The sequence below is a fragment of the Odocoileus virginianus genome, chromosome 4, assembly GCF_023699985.2.
Source record: "Odocoileus virginianus isolate 20LAN1187 ecotype Illinois chromosome 4, Ovbor_1.2, whole genome shotgun sequence".
NCBI lineage: Eukaryota > Metazoa > Chordata > Mammalia > Artiodactyla > Cervidae > Odocoileus > Odocoileus virginianus.
In genome coordinates, this window is record NC_069677.1 from 12,869,612 (window position 1) to 12,891,655 (window position 22,044).

General features: G+C 34.0%; 1 protein-coding gene across 1 annotated transcript in view; it reads right to left on the reverse strand.

The window, feature by feature from the left end:
• Nucleotides 1–2,921: 2,921 nt before the first annotated feature.
• FYTTD1 (forty-two-three domain containing 1) overlaps nt 2,922–22,044 on the reverse strand; it is a 30,711-nt gene continuing 11,588 nt past the window's right edge. The window contains exons 3-9 of the mRNA XM_020893614.2: nt 21,459–21,607; nt 15,307–15,419; nt 12,105–12,201; nt 11,641–11,702; nt 10,183–10,257; nt 6,956–7,082; nt 2,922–5,305 (exon numbers count right to left, since the gene is read on the reverse strand). Of these exons, the coding sequence (XP_020749273.1) occupies nt 5,207–5,305; nt 6,956–7,082; nt 10,183–10,257; nt 11,641–11,702; nt 12,105–12,201; nt 15,307–15,419; nt 21,459–21,607 (722 nt within the window). The 3' untranslated portion in view covers nt 2,922–5,206. The remainder of the gene's footprint in view (nt 5,306–6,955; nt 7,083–10,182; nt 10,258–11,640; nt 11,703–12,104; nt 12,202–15,306; nt 15,420–21,458; nt 21,608–22,044) is intronic.

Consider the following 22,044-nt stretch of genomic DNA (forward strand, 5'->3'; position numbering starts at 1 on the left):
CAGGGTCTCATTAAGTCCAAAATATCTGTAGATATTAAGTCTACCAAGGCCAAAACAGAAGCCTGTGGATACAGGAAAAATGAAGATGCTATATATACACCATTATATAAGAACTAGTCCCACATAGAGGCTGGAAGAAAAGATAAATCAGAAATTAATTTTGAGACCTCTAAGGATTTGAAGTTTTATCTACAAAGTAAAGGTAGAATGAGGGAATTCTCATCCTTCTCCCTCAATTTTCTCCATAAAGGAAGGGACAAAATCATCTTGAGAAAATCAGGTATGGGAAATGGGAGTCATTGTAGGGAATTCACCAGAGTCTAGTGATGAATAAAAGAAGTGATGAGAAACAGTTGCAAAAGGGCTGAGTAAAAGGACTTCAGGGATCTCTTATTCCACTACTGCTGTGGTTTGGAAGCAGGAGGTGAAAAAAGTCGATGGGGGTTTTCCGAATGTTAGGAATTAACACAAAGAACCTCCCTGCTTCTTCCAGTGTATTTTATAGGCTGAAAGTTTACTCATTGAACACTAGCGGCAAAAGTTTCACTCCAACTTTAGTAACACTCGCCACCTCTGCATCTCATATCACGCAGAAATAAAGTTCTTTCCCTACTTTTACTCATTAGAAACATATTATGGCTACTCCTTTAAGATTCTACTTTATAAACTCAAAGCAGTAAGATTAAAATCTTGGCCAATCCCCTTCTCTTCAAATACAAAGCACAGAAGCGGGTTTGTTGAATTTGTTCAACACATGTTTGGTCCTACCCTTTCTGACTTCTTTAGTGAAAAAAAAAAAAATTTGACTTTTTAAAAAATTTTACAAGAAAATTTAAACTGTGATTTTCTTCTCAGGAAAATAGAAGTGGAAATAGAAATTAAACATATAGGCTGCTGCTGCTGCTAAGTCACTTCAGTTGTGTCCAACTCTGTGCAACCCCATTGATGTCAGCCCACCAGGCTCCCCCTGTCCCTGGGATTCTCTAGGAAAGAACACTGGAGTGGGTTGCCATTTCCTTCTCTAATGCATGAAAGTGAAAAGTGAAAGTGAAGTCACTCAGTCGTGTCTGACTCTTGGTGACCCCATGGATCGCAGCCTACCAGGCTCCTCCATCCATGGGATTTTCCAGGTAAGAGTACTGGAGTGGGGTGCCATTGCCCTTCTCTGTAAACATACAGGCTAGGCAAATAATTTCCTATTTATATTTTGTGTTTTTGGATGTGAACCTTTTAAAAGTCTTTATTGAACTTGTTACAATATTGCTTCTATTTTATGTTTTGGATTTTTGCCTGCAAGGCATGTGAGATCTTGGTTCCCCAACCAGAGACAGATCTGTACCCCCTGCATTGGAAGGTGAAGTTTTAACCACTGGGCCACCGGCGAAGTCCCTCTTATTTTTCTTTAAACATTGATAAACCTCATCAGAATATATTGAGAAAAAGGAATTTCAGTTCCAGAATGGTATCACATTTCCTTGTTTTATCAAGCTTTTAGTTGAATAGATTTCAGATAGAAAGTAAACTGTAATGGCAGGGAAAAAAAGAGACATTCAAAGTCAACAATTTATAAATAAATCTTTAAATCCCTCTTAGAAAGTTAAAGTGAAATCGCTCAGTTGTGTCTGACTCTTTGCGACCCCATGGACTGTAGCCTACCAGGCTCCTCCATCCATGGAATTTTCCAGGCAAGAGTACTGGAGTGGGTTGCCATTTCCTTCTCCAGGGGATCTTCCCGACCCAGGGATCGAACCCAGGTCTCCTGCATTGCAGGTAGGTACTTTACCATCTGAGCCACGTGGGAAATCCCTCTTAATGGTTCACAGTAGTCCAAAATTCTTGTTGTAAATGCTTGGAGTTTATTGGTGTCATTTTTAAAGAGGGGTTAACTCCAAACTGATCTATGCAAAAATAACTCGCTTTTAACTTAAGGAAAGCTTAAATCTCATGCTTCCTTTTTTTTTTTTTTTTAACAGTGGCAAAAAAACAAATAATCATATAATTCTGATGAGACTTCAAAGGTTTAGTGATCAGAAATGAAGAAATCATTTTCTGCCCTAATGTTGCCTGCATTCAGAATGTATGGTATTCATTCTCTGCAGTGTATTCATTCTCTGTTCGCTATTTCTTCTCACTCTTACCTCCTTAGAGTAACAGAAATCAAAACAAAAGGTACCCCGACACTGTTTATGTTACACTGTGAATTACAAAGCTATTGACAGCAAAATATGATATAGATATCTATTATAACAAAAAATAACTGGGCAATAAATTCAAAGTTTCTTCATACTTGTAGTATTTTATGATTTCCTTATAATTAAAATTGTGGTGAAGTTTATACCTATTAGAAAAAAATACATAATGTTTGACTAGGAACACTGGCCTTTTCTAATAGGTCTACCTAACTGGAATGAAAAGTGATGAAATCTCGTAACTATCACCAGCAGAGTGTATTTACCTACCATGTTACAAATGCTAAAGGATGGTATTACCATTTCTTAGATATCTGACAAGCCACACACCATTCCACTACTTTCTGTGGGTGTTCCATTCATGGAGAATTAAAGATCTAAGCTTAAAAAGTGACTGGAGCTGAGTATCACTCAGTGAGTATCACTGAATCAAGATGTAAAAAAAAAAAAAAAAAAAACCTGGATGATCTCTAAAGGTTCACTCAGTCTAATATATTGCATTCTAAGAAAATTTGATTCTCTATTCTAACTCCCCCTGACTAGTTCTTGTTGGAGCTATAAGTGAAGTGGTCAAAAGATAGTTAGTGGGATGTCAATATAAATTGATCTACCAATTTAATTGTTAGGCAGCTTTTCAAATCCTAAATGTTATAGTCACTACAAAGTTCTTTGTAACACAGAACAATCTAAAAACCACAACTCAATCTTTTTAGCTAAGAATAAATCATGAGAGACCTGTAATATTTTATTTGTTAAAAAGGAACAGCTTCAGAGCTAAAGGTAACTTTTCCAAAAAACACCAAAAAGTACAGTGTAAAGCATCTCCTCATTAAATACAAACGTTCATTTTGTGATGCACTGCATCAATGTTTTTTATACACCTTGATGCAAAGGGAAATTTAAGTTGCATCTTGTTTAAAAAAAAACTTTTAAGAACTGAAAAAGGATGACTACAACCACATTCTAAGAAAGGAAAAATTTCCTCCAAAAGAGCATATTCTTTTGTTTTTATACAACATGTTAGCACTCAAGAATTATAATTTGGCTGTAACAAAGGTAAGATTTTCTATTTAAAAAGAAAATGAAATTACAGATGCATGAAGAGCAAAAGTTTAATATACCAAAGACATTTTGTTTGATGCACTTAATATCAATATTTGGAGGGATTTTTAAGATTTAAAAAGAAGGCATTAATAATAGCTCTGTACAGTAATATTTAAAAGAACAAGAAAATGAAAACATCTTTATACCATATTTTCACAAACTGCTCTAAAGACAGCAAACTTGTGCTCAGTTCTTTTTCCTTTGTTTTAAAATAAGTTATCAATAATTCTAAACCAGTCTAAAATGTATTGTTCATGAGTCAAATCTAAGCATTCATACTTGCAAAAATGTTTTGCAATTAGTCCTTGGCCTACAGAGAGACTGGAGTTTACTTTCAAATTGTATGACTGGCTTCCAATAATCCCTTATCAGTAGACTTACAAGCAAAATACCAGATATTAAGGATCAGATTTAATTCTTTGGTATAAGCATGAAACTGTTATTGATAGCTTTCCGTGGCTAGCATAAACCAAGTAACCAAAGGACCATGAGAAACAACAATGAAGTCTAGTATACCCTGCAACGCAGGCAGGAGCCATAACAATGTCTTGTGTAACAGGGAAAATCAACACAAATAATACACTGCAGGGAAAACTAACACCTACTTAGAGGTTTTAACATTACAGCAAATCAAAAAGTTAAGCTTCAAAATGACCAAACTTGTAAACTGTAGTTTGAATATTTTGCTGCATTTTGGTATTATACCATAACTTAAAATTTACAGCCATCTGAGGACTTTCAGCACTAGCTTGGCACAACAAATTAACTCCTCCTAACCCTCCAGAGTATGAGGGGGGGAAATCCTTTTCTCACCACAAATGCCTGAACTTTACACAAGAAATCAGAAGCAAAGGTACAGAACAAGGTCATAATAATGTTAACTCTATTATAATTTTGCACTTTTTACCTTGTGACATGTACATTTTTTTAAGAGCTGTATGTATACTGTTCAACTTGGTAAACTTAAAATTTAACTTTTTCAAATAAGAAGTCCAGGACTTTATGGCTAATTCTCCTATCAAAATATCTATGGAACTCAATCCATTTTAATTATAATTATTCTAAATATCATCTGAAGAATACTTTGTGCACACTAGACTCAAAACTACACTAAATCCAAACAGTATACCTATGACCTAGATTTTAAAGTCTTCATCTCAGTTACCATCTTCCACCTGCTACTTTCTCTCCACACAAATTACCAGATTTTTACTCTGGACTTTCCTCCAATTAGGCTCTATCAGATAACTCTGTAAACACCCACTTACAACCTTTAAACACCAAAATTTTAAACAGAAGCTAATGCCTGGAGTCACATTTCTTGTTAAAAAAAAAGTTCAGCATTAAAGATTTACAACTCTGGAGGATTAACCTAATCTTATTTGAAAAATGAACCAAGTTCCAGATACCCCCATAAATCTTAAACCCCCAAACTGAAATTCTAATAATTTTTTATATCCCTAATGAAGAAAGTCAACTGCACTTATTACACCAACACTATTAAAGTAAAAGTGACAGCAACAAAGGGACCTACTTCAAATCTTGAAGACCAAGATTTACCACGGCAAGGTGTAAAAAATGAGCAAAGGTGATGAGATCCTAAATACCACTATCATAAAATAATCAATTTCTATCTTTCCACATTCTTTCTGCTGCATGAGGAATCAAAAAAGTCAAATACAGAATTGCTCTGTCTGGGCCAACCATGAAATCTTTAAGAACATATAGGTATATTCCCTGTTACTCTTTCAGGGCATTATTTATACATGTTTAAAAAAAACTTCAAAAATAAAATTAAGAGTTATTTAGCCTTATGAATATTTTGAAATAAAGTTTCTTGAATTTCTGTGATGAACTCTTCAAGCAATTATATTTTTAAGAGTCATCACTCAAAAGTTCCTTTGACATAGGATCTATCCCACGGTTACAAAGCGGCTTCCTCCTTTGTTGAAAGTGAGAGTGGCTCTTTGTTCCTTCAGGATCCCAAATCGTTCATTCAAAGTCATTCCTGTCTAGAGAAAACAAAACAAAACAAAAATTAACAACTTGACTGTAAGCTACATTTGCTTTGGAATAATAATGTGATCATAATGGTAATTCACAGCAACAATACCTAACATTTCCTGAATACTTATATATATATGAACTCATTTAAATTCTAACAAACACCCATACAAAATAGGTGAATTCAGTGAAGTTTAGAGAAGTTAGTTGTCTACTTGCAGGTCTAGAATTGAAACTGAGTCAGAATCCCTAAAATGGCAATGCCAAAGAATGTTCAAACTACCGCACAACTACGCTTGTCTCACATGTTCGCAAAGGAATGCTCAAAATCCTTCAAGCTAGGCTTCAATAGTATATGAATCGAGAATCTCCAGATGTTCAAGCCGGATTTGAAAAGGCAGAGGAACCAGAGATCAAACTGCCAACATCTACTGGATCATAAAAAAAACAAGGGAATTCCAGAAAAACATCTACTTCTGCTTCATTGACTACACTAACGCCTTTGTGTGGATCACAGCTAACTTTGAACATTCTTAAAGAGATGGGAATACCAGACTGAAAGGAAAGTAACAACTGACAAAATAAAAATAAGCAAAATAAATTTGGTCAAATTTCTGTCCATACAGAAAACTTTATCTTCACTCCACAGTTGACATTTTAAAATGTCACACATTCATGATAAAAATTCTCAGCAAATTACAAATAGAAGGGAACTTCCTCAATCTGATAAAAACAGCCTACTAACATCAAACTTAATGGTGAAAAACAATGCCTTCTCCTCAAGTCTGGAGACAAAGCAAGCAAACATGCTCTCAACATAGTACTGAATATTCTAGCCATCATAATGAAGAAAATAAAAAGATTTAAAGATTGGAAAGAAATTCAAAGAATGACATGATTGCTTACAAAGAAAATCCTAAGTAATTTATAAAATTATTAAAAGCAGAAAGTATATTTTAGCAAGATTACAAGGTTAATACAAAAACTGCCAAAACCATGGTGAGATACACCACTTGACATGCATCAGAATGTCTAAAATCATATGACAGATAATAACAAATGCTAGCAAGGACATGGAAAATTTCAGAACTCTCTTACATGTTGGAAGGAATGGTACTGCAGCTACTTCTCTGGAAAACAATTTGGTACTTCCCCAAAGGTTAAACCCAGAATTATAATATGATTAGCAATTCCATTCTTAGGTATTTACCAAGGAGAAATAAAATACACTCACACAAAAACATGAATGTATAGGTTTTTGTGTGAGCATATGTACATGAATGTTCAGAGGAACATTATCCACAATAGCCAAAGAATGGAAACAATCCAAATGTCCATCAATTGACAAATAAAATACAGTATATCCATATGGTGGAATGTTATTCAGGAATAAAAAGAAATAAAATATTGATATACACAATGGATAAACCACGAAAAAACTATGCTAAGTGAAAAAAGCTTCACATATTATATGATCCCATTACATGAAATGTCCAAAATAAGCAAATTCAGAGACAGAGAACAGATAGACCAGTAGTTTCCTAGGGATGAGTATAGTTAGGACATCCTATTTAATTCATTATACAACATTAGTTTTGTTAATTAAAATATTTTCCGTCAATGGCCCAGAGAAATACGGGGCGGGGGGGGGAATTTACCTGTTTTCCAACACTGTTTATGTCAAATTGTAGGGGGACACCTTTAGGAACTTTCTTTACATCAGATTGATCTCGTTTTGTCAAGAATGAGGGCACAGCAGTACGAGTTAATCGTGGTTTCTGAGTTCTATTAGGAAAAAATTAAAATAAGACCAGTTAAACAATGAAAAGAAGAGAAATAAATCACTTGGTTCATAAGACATCTTGACTTGTACACATGTTCAGCTATATGAAGGCTACTTTATTTACATTCTCAATAACCCTGCCAACCCAGTTCTTTTATTTTTTGAAGTATAGTTAATTTACAATTTTGTGTTTTTCAGGTATATAACATAGTGATTCAGTATTTTTACAGATATTTCATTATAGGTTGTTATATGATAACGGGTCTAATTCCCTATGCTATACAGTAAATCCTTGTTGCTTATCTATTTTATATATAGTAATTTGTATCTATTAATTCCATACACCTGATTTTTTCCTTCTGCTTCTCTGCCCTCTATGTAACCACAAGTTTGTTTTCTATGTCTGCAAGTGTGTTTCTGCTTTCTATATACATTCATTTGTATGATTTTTTAGATTCCATATATAAGTAATAGATAGTATTTGTCTTTCTCTGACTTATTTAACTAAGTATAACATTCTCTCAGTCCATCCATGTTGCTGCAAATAACAGTACTTCATTCTTTTTATAGCTGAGTAACATTCCATTGTATATACACATATATATGCATATATATATATATATGCCACATCTTATTTATCCATTCATCTCTTGATGTATACTTAGGTTGCTTCCATGTCTTGACTACTGTAAACAGTGCTGTTATGAAGAACACTGGGGTGCACATATCTTTGTGATTTAGTGTTTTTTCATTTTTTTCCAGATATACACCCAGGAGTGGAATTGGTAGTTCTATTTTTAAGAAACCTCTATCCTGTTTTCCACAGTGGATGAACCAAGTTACATTCTCACCAACAGTGTACATGGGTTCCCTTTTCTCCACGTCCTCTCTGACATTTATTATTTGTACACTTTTTGATGAGAGCTATTCTGACAGGTGAAGTGATACCTCATTGGGGTTCTGATTTGCATTTCTTTAACAATTAGTGGTGCTAAGCATCTTTTCATGTGCCTGCTAGCCATCTTTATGTCTTCTTTGGAAAAATGTCTGTTCATGTCTTCTTCCCACCTTTTGACTGAACTGTTTTCATATTGACTTGTATAAGCTGTTTGTATACTTTGGATTTTAACCCATTGTTGGTTACATCATTTGCAAATACTTTCTTGCATTCTGTAGGCTGTCTTCTGATTTTGTTGATGGTTTCCTTGGCTGTGTAAAAGCTTTAAAGTTTAATTAGGTGCCATTTATTTACTTTTGTTCTTATTTCTTTTGCCTTTGGATACTGATCCAAGAAAATACTGCTATGGTTTATGTCAGGGTGTGACCTCCCACCTTCTTTCTTTTTTTCTCAGAATTGCTTTGGTAATTTGGGGTCACCTGGAGTTCCATGTAAATTTTATCTGCTCTAGTTCTGTGAAAAATGTCCTGGGTATTTTGATAGGTATTGCATTAACTCTAGAGATTTCTCAGTAATATGGTCATCTTAATAATATTAATACTCCCAATCCAAGAGCATGGGATTATCTTTCCATTTCTTTGAATCATCTAAAATTTCCTTCATCAATGTCTTGCAGTTTTCAACATACAGGTCCCTTCACCTCCTTGGTTAAGTTTATTCCTAGGCATTGTGTAAACACAATTTTAAATGAGTTTTCTTTTTTACTTTCTCTTTCTGATATTTCATTATTAATATATAGAAACAGGTATTAACCTTGTATCCTGCAACCTTGCTGAATTAAAAAAAAAATACTTGGTTCTTGACAGACTAATCTAGAGACTAAAATTTATAAACTGCTCACAGGACACCTCTGTAAGTAGAACTACATACTTCTCAACAACTTGGAATGATTGGTCATTTCCAAGTCTTGATCTTCTACTAAAATAAAGCAACCTCTAAAATTTTAAAGAGACTTACCTGATGTTTTCATCTCAATTATTAAAATGGATGTATAGGTAAAACAAAAACTCTGTAAACCTAGGAATTTTTTTAAAAATTTTATTATTTTTAAAACATGTTCATCACAACTGACATAACTGATTTCATAACCTACTAATGGGTCATACATATTGACACAGACATTTTCCTCTGCTGTGTTAGCTTGAGTATGCCTGCATGAAGTTCCAAGAAACTAGCCAATCTGCTAGACCACTGGCTGACACGGGACTTTCATTTATAAGTACACAATGTAGATTTTCATTCCTGATACTTTTTGATGGCAAAAATTTAAGAGTGCCAGTTACAGTGTGGTCTAGTGAGGATCCAATGAGGTTTTTCCAAGGCTCGGTCAATTATCAGGTTGAATTTGATGATATGGTTTTAGAACTTTCTTGAAATGGATCCTTTACCTCCAGCCCAGTGCTACAAGTCTCACATCTTGCCTGTGAAATCAGGGTTCAGCTCACCACCCCCCACCCCCGCCCAGGCAATATCACTTCTGGGTTCAACCTAGGAAGTTTATAATGCAATAAATATAATGGAATGGTGAAGTTAATTAAGGTCATTTAAATAAGGGGCTTCCCTGGTAGCTCAGTGGTAAAGAATCCGCCTGCCAATGCAGGAGACTTGGGTTTGATCCCTGGGTCAAGAAGATCCCATGGAGAAGGAAAGAGCAACCCACTCCAGTATTCCTGCCTGGGAAATCCCATGGAGAGAGAAGCCTGGAGGCTATAGTCCATAGGGTCACAGACATGAATTAGCGACTAAACAACAAAAATAAAAGAATATACTATGATGTCTTTAAAAAGAAGGTGGATGTGTATGTAATGAAGTCCAAAACACGTAACTTTTTTAGTTGTTTTTGGCTTTTTTGTTTATTTGCTTGTTTGCTTTGGCCATGCTGTGTGGCTCATGGAATCCTAGTGTCCTGTCCAATCAGGGATTGAATCTGGGCCATAGCACTGAAAGTACTGAGTCCTAACCACTGAACCACCAAGGAATTCTCTACTTTTAACTTTATATTATTTCCACTTTGTATCACTTTTATCCTTGTCTCAGTTTATCCTAACTTGGACATCATACTCTTGAGCAGAGTCAAATATTTTTCTATTATCTTACATACTGAAGGTTATAATTTTTGCCAAAAAAAAAAAAAAAAGACTTACACTGGGCACTGCACTGCTCCTGGATTATCAATGGATACAGTCAAAATTCCTCCATTTGTGGTGGAAGTTCGCCACCTAGTTTCAAAAAACCAAAAATTTCATTAAAATGAAAGGTTTATAAATACTACCGTGTATTCTACATAAAACATATATTTTAAAGTAGCTATTACTTTTTCCAAGTTTTCAGATTATAGATACCTGGGCCCCAACATGATATAATTAATCAGCATATTGGTTATAAGAACTGGACACTTGAATTTATAAATATTTTTCTGTGTAACAGATATATGCACATTAAAAAATCAAATAATCCAGAAAAGCTTCTAATAAAAAGCAACAATCCTTTACTCCACTGTTCTCCCTTCCTGCTCCCCAGAAGCAGCACTTTTAACTTTTCCTGATTTTCTGCTTGTTACCTCCAGAGTTCACTAAACAAGATACTTAGGTAAGCAAGTATCTTGCTATGATAAGGATTCAGCTCATCACACTATCCTCTGGTTTCTCTTCCTACTTTGAAACATTTTGATGGCTGTATCACTATTTTACTTTCATTAATTTTAACACTTGAATTTCTTTTTCCAGTAGTATCTCTTGACATTTTCCCCTACCCCCTTTGTAAGAAAGGACAATAGTATTTCTAATTCCTTCCCTCCACCTCTTCATCCACGTTGTACCACCCATTTTCTATCAGCTTTACTTTTATATTTATGTAGGTCAAAATCTGACATTTACATTACACTGTTACCAAATTAAGTATCTTGTGCTTTTTTCTACAGGTTGATCCTCAAACTCCAGTGCAATAGAATACTATCAGCATGAAGTTCAAATAGTTGCCATTCTTATACTCCAACTGCTCAAAATCATGCCTATTCTAGATGGCATCATATCTGAACCATGATCATGTGATATATGCTTTGTTTTCTAAGAAGTAGCCATAATTTCAAATGATTTAGTTTTAAACTCTGGTCATACTGATGGAATGTTACAACTCACACTTGCAGTGCAATTCTAAGAGACAAAAATATATTCTTAAAATACCTTCATGGGGTAAGGAGAAAAAAAGCAGTATGTAAAAAGAAAACACTGTATTGTTTTTTAAAATTTATAAATATTCTAAAAGCTCTACTGGATTTTCTTCTACTTATTCCATGAACTGGTTCATTTGTATAAAGCAATTATAAAAAAATAAAGAGCTATTTCATTAAAATGGACTAAACAGGAAAAAAAATACAGAGTAATGCATTTGCTGCTAAAATGTGTAACACTGCCATGTGAAAATGCCAACTGTTTTGGAGGGAAAATCAACAAAAACAAAACAGAATTTACTTATTTCAGGCTCAATGGTTAATTCACTCTGGGTCTCATTTAATTTCTTTTTAACTGCCGCACAAAGTAATTTAGGTCACTACTATTCTGGGAGTTTTGAAATGACATCTTGAAAAACAAATTGAAACTTACTGACGAGTTCTCTTTGCTACTACATCGTCTAGCAGTTGTTCTGAGTTCAACTGGGCCTGAACCTGAAGGGGAAAAAAAAAGCAGTAGATCCCACAGAAAGCAGAGGATTTGAATCCAAAGAGCTGTCCTGTTCTGTAACTTTATAACCCTGTGTGGTAGGTTTGAATGCAGGAGAGGAGCATGTGCCTATTCTGATAATACCTCTTTCTTGGGGTTCCTGTATCAGAATAAGTAGTAAAAACAAATTTATTCCTAAATAACATGTTAAATTCTTATAAGACACTGCCATTGATGACAACAAAAGAGAAAAGAGGGGAAAAAAAATTAACCTAATGTCATGTTCTCCATATCCTAAACCCAAACCCTACCTTGATCATGGGTCATGTCTATAATTGATGATTACTAAAGGTGGATATTCAGGATCCTTTGTGTAAAAAGAAAACACTGTCAAGGGTTTTTTATACCTTCAGGCCTCTTCTGAAAAGAAAAGTTGCCTGTCGAGTGTCTTTCTGATGACTTAATTTATTTCCACTCCTGGTAAAATTATTTGGAATGTTATTTCTGCAACAACAACAAAAAAACACATGTACCATGAGAAGTCTGGGCCACTTAACAACTCTGAAACATCTTGAAATAATAAGCAAAAATAGTTAAATTCACAGGCTAAAAATCTGAGGTATGCTAAACACAAAGATTCAATTATATTGTTTACATGAAGCTATTGAGATCTGATTTACAGATATCATATAACAATCTGGTTAATTTTGGAGCTAATTTATCTTACAAATATTCAACTGTCTAAAAAGAATTAGTACAAAGAAAATCACACCTAGGTACATCACTGTCAAACTGTTAAAAACCAACAATCAAGAGAAAATATTGAAATATAACATATTCTCCAAATTTCTCTCCTTCACTCATATACATTGCTCTCCTTCACTCAGAATACATAGTAATATAAATAACACAAAAACTCATACTGTTCCACTGTTTGCTCTCTCCTGCACAGAATATTGTAACCTTAATTATGTTTGACTTTACTTTCACCAATTTCTTTCTAATTTCTATAGAAAGTTGGTAAAAGACAAATTTTCACACTTATCTGCTTATTTCTATACATAAATGTTTAACATGTCACCTCATCTTACCTCCAACCTTATACAGGTTCAAATGCATAATTTCCCTAGCCATTTCAATTAACAAGGGCTTATTAATGGCTCAGGTAATTGACAAATTCTTGAAAAGTTCCTCTTTTCCAAAAAAAAAAAGACTCCCAATTGATTCCCAAAACACAGAGATCATAGTTGAGTGAAGCTACAAATATAGCCATTCCACATACACAAAAACTTCGTTTTTTTTTTTGCTTTGAAATCTTCTATAAGAGATGAATAAATGGTATTTGTAACTGAAATAATAAAACTTCACAGCTTGTCAATTTCTACTTTATCCTTACTGAGAACAGAGTACCATAATCAGTTCAGTTCAGTTCAGTCGCTCAGTCATGTCTAACTCTTTGCGACTCCTTGGACTGCAGCACACCAGGCTTCCGTATCCATCACCAACTCCCGGAGTTTACTCAAAATCACGTCCATTAAGTCGGTGATGCCATCCAACCATCTCATCCTCTGACGATCCCTTCTCTTCCTGCCTTCAACCGTTCCCAGCATCAGGGTCTTTTCAAACGAATCAGTTCTTCACATCAGGTGGCCAAAATACTAGAGTTTCCTCTTCAGCATCAGTCCTTCCAATGAATATTCAGGACTGATTTCCTTTAGGATGGACTGGTTGGATCTCCTCGCTGTCCAAGGGACTCTCAAGAGTCTTCTCCAACACCATAGTTCAAAAGCATCAATTCTTTGGCACTCAGCTTTCTTTACAGTCCAACTCACATCCATACATGACTACTGGAAAAACCATAGCTTTGACAAGACTGAACTTTGTTGGCAAAGTAATGTCTCCGCTTTTTAATATGCTGTCTAGGTTGGTCATAACTTTTCTTCCAAGGAGCAAGCGTCTTTTAATTTCACAGCTGCAGTCACCACCTGCAGTGATTTTGGAGCCCCCCCAAAATAAAGTCTGTCACTGTTTCCATTGTTTCCTCGTCTATTTGCCATGAAGTGATGGAACCAGATGCCATGATCTTAGTTTCCTGAATGTTGAGTTTTAAGGCAACTTTTTCACTCTCCTCTTTCACTTTCATTAGGAGGCTCTTTAGTTCTTTGCTTTCTGCCATAGGGGTGGTGTCATCTGCATATCTGAGATTATGGATATTTCTCCCAGCAATCTTGATTCCAGCTTGTGCTTCATCCAGCCTGGCATTTTGCATGATGTACTCTGCATATAAGTTAAATAAGCAGGGTGACAATATACAGCCTTGACGTACTCCTTTTACTATCTGGAACCAGTCTGTTGTTCCATGTCCAGTTCTAACTGCTGCTTCTTGACCTGCATACAGATTTCTCAGGAGGCAGGTCACGTGGTCTGGTATTCCCATCTATTTAAGAATTTTCCATAGTTTGTTGTGATCCACACAAAGGCTTTGGCATAGTCAATAAAGCAGAAGTACCATAATAACAGGTCACATTTTAAACAATTGTCTTTTAAACATTTTAAATATCCTTAATTGGTAAAATACTTGTAAAGTTTACACTTTGGCCAGTTCGGTGGCATTCAGTGCATTCACGTGGTTGTACCATCTTTAGAAACGTTCACCTTCACAGACTAAACCTGTTCCCCTTCAACTCACTGCCCATCTCCGCCCAGCCCCTGGCTCCTACCCCTCTGCTGCCCATCTCTGTGAATCTGATTGCTCTGGGGACCTCACAGGAGTGGAATCACAGGACATACCCTTTTTAATTTAATATCAAAATAATTTCAGCTAGGGACTTCCCTGGTGGTCCAGTGGTTGAGAATCCACCTTTCAATGCAGGGGACACAGATTCAATCCCTGATCAGGGAACTAAGATCCACATACTCCAGGGTAACTAAGCCTGTGCACCACAACTGCTGAACCCACATGCCACAACTAGAGAGAAGCCCATGCACCACAATCAATGAATGATCCTGCATACCACAACTAAGACTGTACAGAGACCAATAAATTATTTATTTATTTATTTATTTACTTACTTACTTTTCACTTATTTTTATTAGTTGGAGGCTAATTACTTTACAATATTGTAGTGGTTTTTGCCACACATTGACATGAATCAGCCATGGATTTACATGTGAAATAATTTAAGCTTAAGAAGTATTCATGAAAAATCCTTTCAGATTTGCTTTTCCCACAAATAACATACACTATTCTATTAAGAGCCACTGAAGGTATATAACAAATTCAGTTTTCAGAATTTTGAGTAATTCTGGCTGAGGTGTTTTTACCAAAACAATCACCTTTTGCAGTTTTTTTCTATATGTCAAGGGAAACAGAGTGATGCTTTTCTTAAGAAGTCTATAATTAGTTAAATTCATCAACAACACGGGTTCTAAGAAATAAGGAAGCTGTAACTAAATGCTTCCATACTGAGTGTTCAAACAGACATCCCATGTCTTGAAAATGACCAGACAATTACAACATCATTGCAAATTCATTGCTTTGAACTCTCAGTATAATAAGTCCATCTTTATGAAGGATAATAGAATACTGTCTTATATTTGAGTACTTACTTTCTATTTAACTGGTTAGGTCTCTTGAGAGCTGCAACTGGTTTTCTCTGTACTTCATTTTGTCTCAGAAGGTTTGCCTTCCTTTTTAATGCTGGAAAATATCGTTCTATATTCTTTTAGAAAGCAAGAAACTATGTTAATTAGATTGCTTCATGCTCTATAACCTACTATATAAACATTTCTGAAGCAGAATGGAAAGGGACTGACCACTACTTAGATGTACAGATTAGAGAGACAGAGAAGCTAAAACAATTTGAATACTTCCAGTCTAAGTGACCAAAAAGATAACCACATTATACTTAAAATACTTGCAACAAAAGAAGAATTCAAACAGAAGAAAGAATTTTTTCTATTTTGGTATGTTCAGTTTGAAATACTCTGAGGGATACACAGGTGATGAGGAAACATGGCTTTGGAGATCAAGAGAAGAATCAGAGAGCCTGAAATGAAAATTTGGGAATCCTTCATTTAAATATGATTTTGATGTCAAGTGAAGGTATAAGAGAGCCAAGTTTCTGATGCAGTTGTAGCACCATAGTGCTGGCCAAGCAATCCCTGATGGTTTCCGTGACCTTGACTGGACTAAAGTTGACCTTTAGAGGTCAGAGGAGAAGTAGAAGAGATATGTTATCTCTCCTTTGTCTTTTGCTCTCTTAGAGGGTCCTAAGCAGTGTGGTTTGTGCTTCTATGATTCTACTGTTTTTAGTGAATTTGTGTTTTAAGCTTTGTTTGGTGTCTATTCATTTCTATGAGGTGTCTAAAGACTTTTGTGGGAACAAAATGTATTACAGTGCGCCCACAATCACTGTTTCCCTCCAGCATTTAGTCACTCTTCCTTTTAATTAGCTCCCTCCCAGGACCTCTGCAAACAGTCACTTGTTAGGGCATCCACCAAGTTTAAAAGACTGGTTAATTTCCAGACATGTCAGACTCAGCAGTGGCATAACTTGAGCTGTTTCACAAGAGGCTCTTAGACGCCTTGCAAATAGTTCTCTCAAATCTATCTTAACTAAAGACTTAATTCCTGCAGTGGGCACAGCCTAAACTCAATTGAGAATTCCATTATATAAAGAATTTGACAAGTTACAAAATGTTTACAGCAGCTCTGTTTCTTGAGGGCATTCAACAAATATCTATCAGGTATCTACAGTGGGACAGGTATAATATTAGTCAGATATACAAAGATATCTAAGTTATAGTCCTCATCTTCAAGTAATCCAGTCTAACAGACAGATGCATATTAATGGGTAATTATAATATACTGTGGTAAGTTATGTAATAGAATGATATGTGAAGTACAGTGATAACATTATAACACAGAGAGATTTGCATATGCACAAAGAGAAAGAGATACGAAAGAGGAAACTATGACTTTAGATTCTTGGAATGTAGAGGTATGTTTATGGTGGAGAAGAGGGGGTGAAGGTAACAGTGTGGAGTGCAGGTTTAAAGGTGGACATAGGCCAAATACAAATACTGCATATACTACCTTCCATGCTAAATAAAATCAACAATTTAGAATCCTTGAAAGATTTAAAACATATTATGTGATGTAAATCAGAGAAAGACAAATATATGGTATCATTTATATGTGGAATATAAAAAAATGATATAAATGAACTTATTTAAAAAAGAGAAATGGACTCACAAACATAGAAAACAAACTTCTGGTTATCAAATGGATAGCAAGTAAGGGGAAGAGAGATAAACGAAGAGTTTGGGATTAATATATACATCCTACGATATATAAAAAAGATAAGAAACAAGGATCTACTGTATGGCACAGGGAATTATAGTCGATATCTTGTAATAACCGATAATGAAAAATAATCTGAAAACATATACTTGAATCACTTGCTACACCTGAAATTAATACATTATAAATTAACTATATGTCAATACAAATAGTTTAAAAAAAAAGAGAGCTAATTTCCAAAACAAATGTGTGGGAAGGAAAAAAGGGAGGTTGTAATAGCAAAGAAACCTGAATAGAAAAACATAAATTTAAAAAATTCAATGTCATAGAAGATTAGCACATGAAATGTCCACTTTTTCTCTCTCCACAAAAATTCAGTCCATCATTAAAGCGTAATTCAGGTTTCCATATTTTCTACGAAGGCTTTTCAAAAGTCTTTGACAATATGAACTGTATCTTTTACTTAATCTAGATTCCCTTGTATTTTAAAAATATGAGCAGTGTCCCAAAGATACAGATTGAAAAGCACAAAAATTACAATAGTCTTTATTTTCATGAACATTTAGAAAAGAAGTAAATGTAAAAGCAGGAATAAAGAATATCAACCACACAGAAGAAATGCTATGAAATTAGACCAATGATAGCCCATTCCGAGCTTAATATTTTGTCTTTAATAAAAACACCAACGACCACTTTATAGGTAAATGTAAAAGTTCCTTCTATAATGTTACTGTCACATGTCATTTTCCTTCAAAATACCTGCCATATTATAATCATTTAGTTATTTGTGTGATAAATTATTTAATATTTATTTGAGTTCTCCATGAGGACAGGGATTTTCTATTGTTAATACAGAATCTCTAGCATCTAGGACATATTGAGTATTCAGTCAACATGAATTAAATGATGAATACATGGTCAAGAACTGTCAACAGTCCATTAATGTATTGGGAATTTGTGTTCATGAGTCTAAGGTTTGTATATGTGTACAAAAGTGTTTACAAAGAATATCTAGCAGTAGGTTTTCCCTACAGGATTTTGATATAAAAAATTATTCCTTGAGGGAAAGAAATTAAGATATTTAGTCTATCTGAATGTTGTTCTATTAAAGTAGTATTTTATTACTTAAGTATTAAAGTAATAAAATTTTAAGTGTACAGTTTGATGAATTTGGGTAAGTACATGTAATCAAGTAACCACATCATAACCAAGATATAAAACAGTATCCTAACCCTTAAATGTTTCCTAATGCCCCCTGCAATTTCCTTCCCTCACATGACTCTAACCTCAGGCAATGACTGATCTGTCACTATAGTTAGTTCAGCCTTTTATACAATTTTAAAGGAACAGGATCATAGTACATAATATTTTGTGTTTGAATTCTTCTGCTCAGCATGATGTTTTGAGATGTATCCACACTGTCTTTGCACATTAACATTTATTCCTATTTTACTGCTGAATTCCACAGTATGAAGATAAGGTATTTATAAACTATCAAAATCAGACAAATGATCAAAACTACCCATTAGCAGAAAGTAACTGATATTTATGCAGTTATTTTTTTATGTTTACAGAAGTACTAAATAGTTTAGTACTATTACTCCAGTTAAAAGTTCTATAAAACATAACATACCCTCAGTTTTAGGAAATTGTGAATCTAAAAGGAAAATTTTATAGAACTGACACTGACAAGGTAATATATTCCAGTCAAAAAATTCCTTAAGAACTTTCACTTGGCAGATACTTTAAGCTTTCTCTAAACAAAAGAAAAAAATTCATTCTTAGAGATGATCATTCCCTCCTAGCACAGTCATTTGCTCTCTTAGTAAATACTAGTAATATAAATGAGTATGCTATCTTTCCCACTTAGTAATTCACTTCATCTGTAAGAAAATGTACATTTTTGTTGAAATAAAATCTTACTATTTCATATAAACTGTGGAAAGGAAGAAAAAAGTAACAAAATCCCTAATTATGGTCAGGACTTTTTTTTAAGGTATAAAATTTCTAAGTATATTAAAGTATTGGGGTAATTCATTTAATGAATATAAAAGGATGGTGTAAGTTATTTATACATAAAAAGAAATTTCATAAATTGCTAGAAAATGATCTGCTTTACAAGTACCATGTCATTCCTGTTCAGATATTATTCAGATATTAATCTACATTCAGGTTGAGAAAAAGGTTCTTAAGAAACAGGAAATTTCAAACCATACCTTTTCCAAAATCTTTCAGTCTTTGAATAAAAACATCTTACCATTCAGTACATTATTCTATAATTTATAGAGCTTATAAGTATCCTATAATTTAACACCTTCAATTTTCACTATTTTTAAACAACTCCAAAGACTATACCACATGGTGTAATCTAAAATTTTTACTGGAGCAAGTTCTGTGATAAAGTTTTGTTTGTTTGTTTGTTTTTTTAGCCCCACCCTTACCCTGTGATAAAGTTTTAGAGATAGCTGTTGGTGATAGCAGAACTGAAAAGTTAAGGTGTAAAGAGAGTTGTGGTTAACCAGAATACACATTCTTAAGATATTTTAAGAAATGATTCATGTCCTGAATTTTTAAATTAAAATATGTATTACTTTCATAATCAGAGAAACCAAACAGGTTAAAAAATAGAAGAGTAGAACATTAAATTCCTTGGTGGCTCAGACTTACTAAGCATAAGAAATTAAAGAAAAACCATGTGTGAAACTATTTTAAGTAATGCTTTATTTGGCCAATTCGAAATTTACTACATTGAGATGTAAATAAAAAGCCAATTAAGATTTGAAAAGTAGTTAATTTACAGTGGGTAAATAATTACAACTCTAATTAAAAACATAAACTAGAGGAAAACAGTTATCTACCCAAGAGAAATGAAAACCTGTGTCCTTACAGACTTACAGGGATGTAAGCAACATTATTCACAATACCCAAAAAAGTGAAAACAATGAAAATGTTGTCCATCAACTGGTGAATGGATAAGCAAAATATAGTATATCAATATAATGGAATATTATTCAATAATAAAAAGAGATGAAGTACTGAGACTTGCTACAACATGATAAACCTCAAAAGTATACAGCTAACTGCCAGCCCACATACTACTGTATGATTCCATTTACAGGGATACCTTGGAGTTACTGGGGATTTGGTTCCAGACCACTGCAATAAAGTAAATACCACAAAAAACTGAGTCACAAGAATTTTTGGTTTCCCAGTACATATAAAAAATTATAGTTACACTATACTGTAGTCTGTAAGTGTGCCACATTATTATGCCTAAAAAAAGAATGTACATACCTTACTTTAAAAATACTTTATTGCTAAAAAATGCTAACCATCATCTCAGTTTTCTGTGAGTTGTGATCTTTTTTCAATAGTACCATCAAAGATTACTGATCACGATAATAAATACAATGGTGAAAGAGTTTAAAATATTGTGAGGATTACCAAAATGTGACACAGAGACACAAACTGAGCAAAGGCTGTTAAAAATAAGGCACGAACAGACTTGCTCAATGCAGGGTTGCCACAAATCTTCAGTTTGTAAAAAACGCAGTATCTGTGAAGCATAATAAAGTGAAGTGTAATAAAACAAGGTATGCCTCTATATGAAATGTGTGGGAAAGGCAAATTTATAATATATTTACAGCAAGTAGATTAGTGGTTGCTTGGGGGCATACGATGGGGTATGACTGTGAATGGACATGAGACTTCTCTTTAGAGTGATAGAAATGTTTTTCTAAAATTAATTATTGTGATGATTGTTCAACCCTAAATTTTCTAAAATTCACTGAACTGTACACTTAAATGAATTTTACAGCATAAAATTATACATCAATAACCTATTAAAAACTGCAGACACACTAATCTGTTAAAAACTGTATACACACGTGTGTGTATGGGGCACATTCACAGGAAAGTCAAGAACCTATAAAAAAAAAATTTATATTTGATAATGTGGAAGTTTAGGTATTCTTCATGAATAACAATCATTTTTATTTAATTATTAAATTTTTTATATAAGCCCCGAAGTACTACATTAAAAAACCAAAATATTCAAATAAAATGTTCTCTCAAGCTCATTCACAAAAATATTAGTACAAATAAAAGTTTCTTTTTTTTCCTTAGTTGAAATATAGTTGATTTACATATTGCATTAGTTTCAGGAGTACAGCAAAGTAATTCAGCTGTAAATATATATGTATGTTTCAGATTATTTTTATTATAGGTTATTATAAGATACTGAATATAGTTTCCTGTGACATAGAGTAAATCCTTGTTGCTTATCCATTTGTGTAGTAGCTTGTATCTGTTAATCCCATACTCCTATTTCATCCCTCTTCCCCCCATTCCCTTTGGTAACTGAAAGTTTGTTTTCTACATCTGAGTCTTATTTCTCTTTTGAATACAGGTTCATTTGTCCCAGAGTTTCTGATTCAGGATTAACCATGCTCCCTACCTTGTCACTTAGAGGTGGTCGATTCATAGGACTAACTCCTTTTCGAATTCCAGTTGCTTTCCTAGCTGCAAGGCCAGTGATAACTCCATAAGGACGTCTCTTCCCAGGCATAACTCTTCCTCTACGGCTCAGACTATTCTTACCAAAACCTGTAGAAGAGGGAAAAACAATCTAAGAATCAACTGAGTGGCCCACAGGTCACAGGATATTGTATTTCTTAAGTAGGGTGGAGGACATGAGAGTTTTTCATTTATTATTATATAATACTTCTTTTATTATTACTATATTTTATAAGCTGCACTGAAAAGGGTTCTGCTGCTGGTAATGGACTGCAAAGGACTAGAGGATCCTCACATTTCCTCCTAGCTATCTTCTCTTCAGAATTACTCTCAACAAAGAGAACAGTCTCAACTTTCCCTGTGCAGCTGCTAACCACATATGCTTCTTGAGTACTTGAAATATGACTAATCTGAATTTAGATGTAACAAAAGAATATATAATATTTCATTAATAATTTCATATTAATCATACATTATAAAGATATCTCAGATGTACTGGGTTAAATAAAATACATTATTAATAGGTG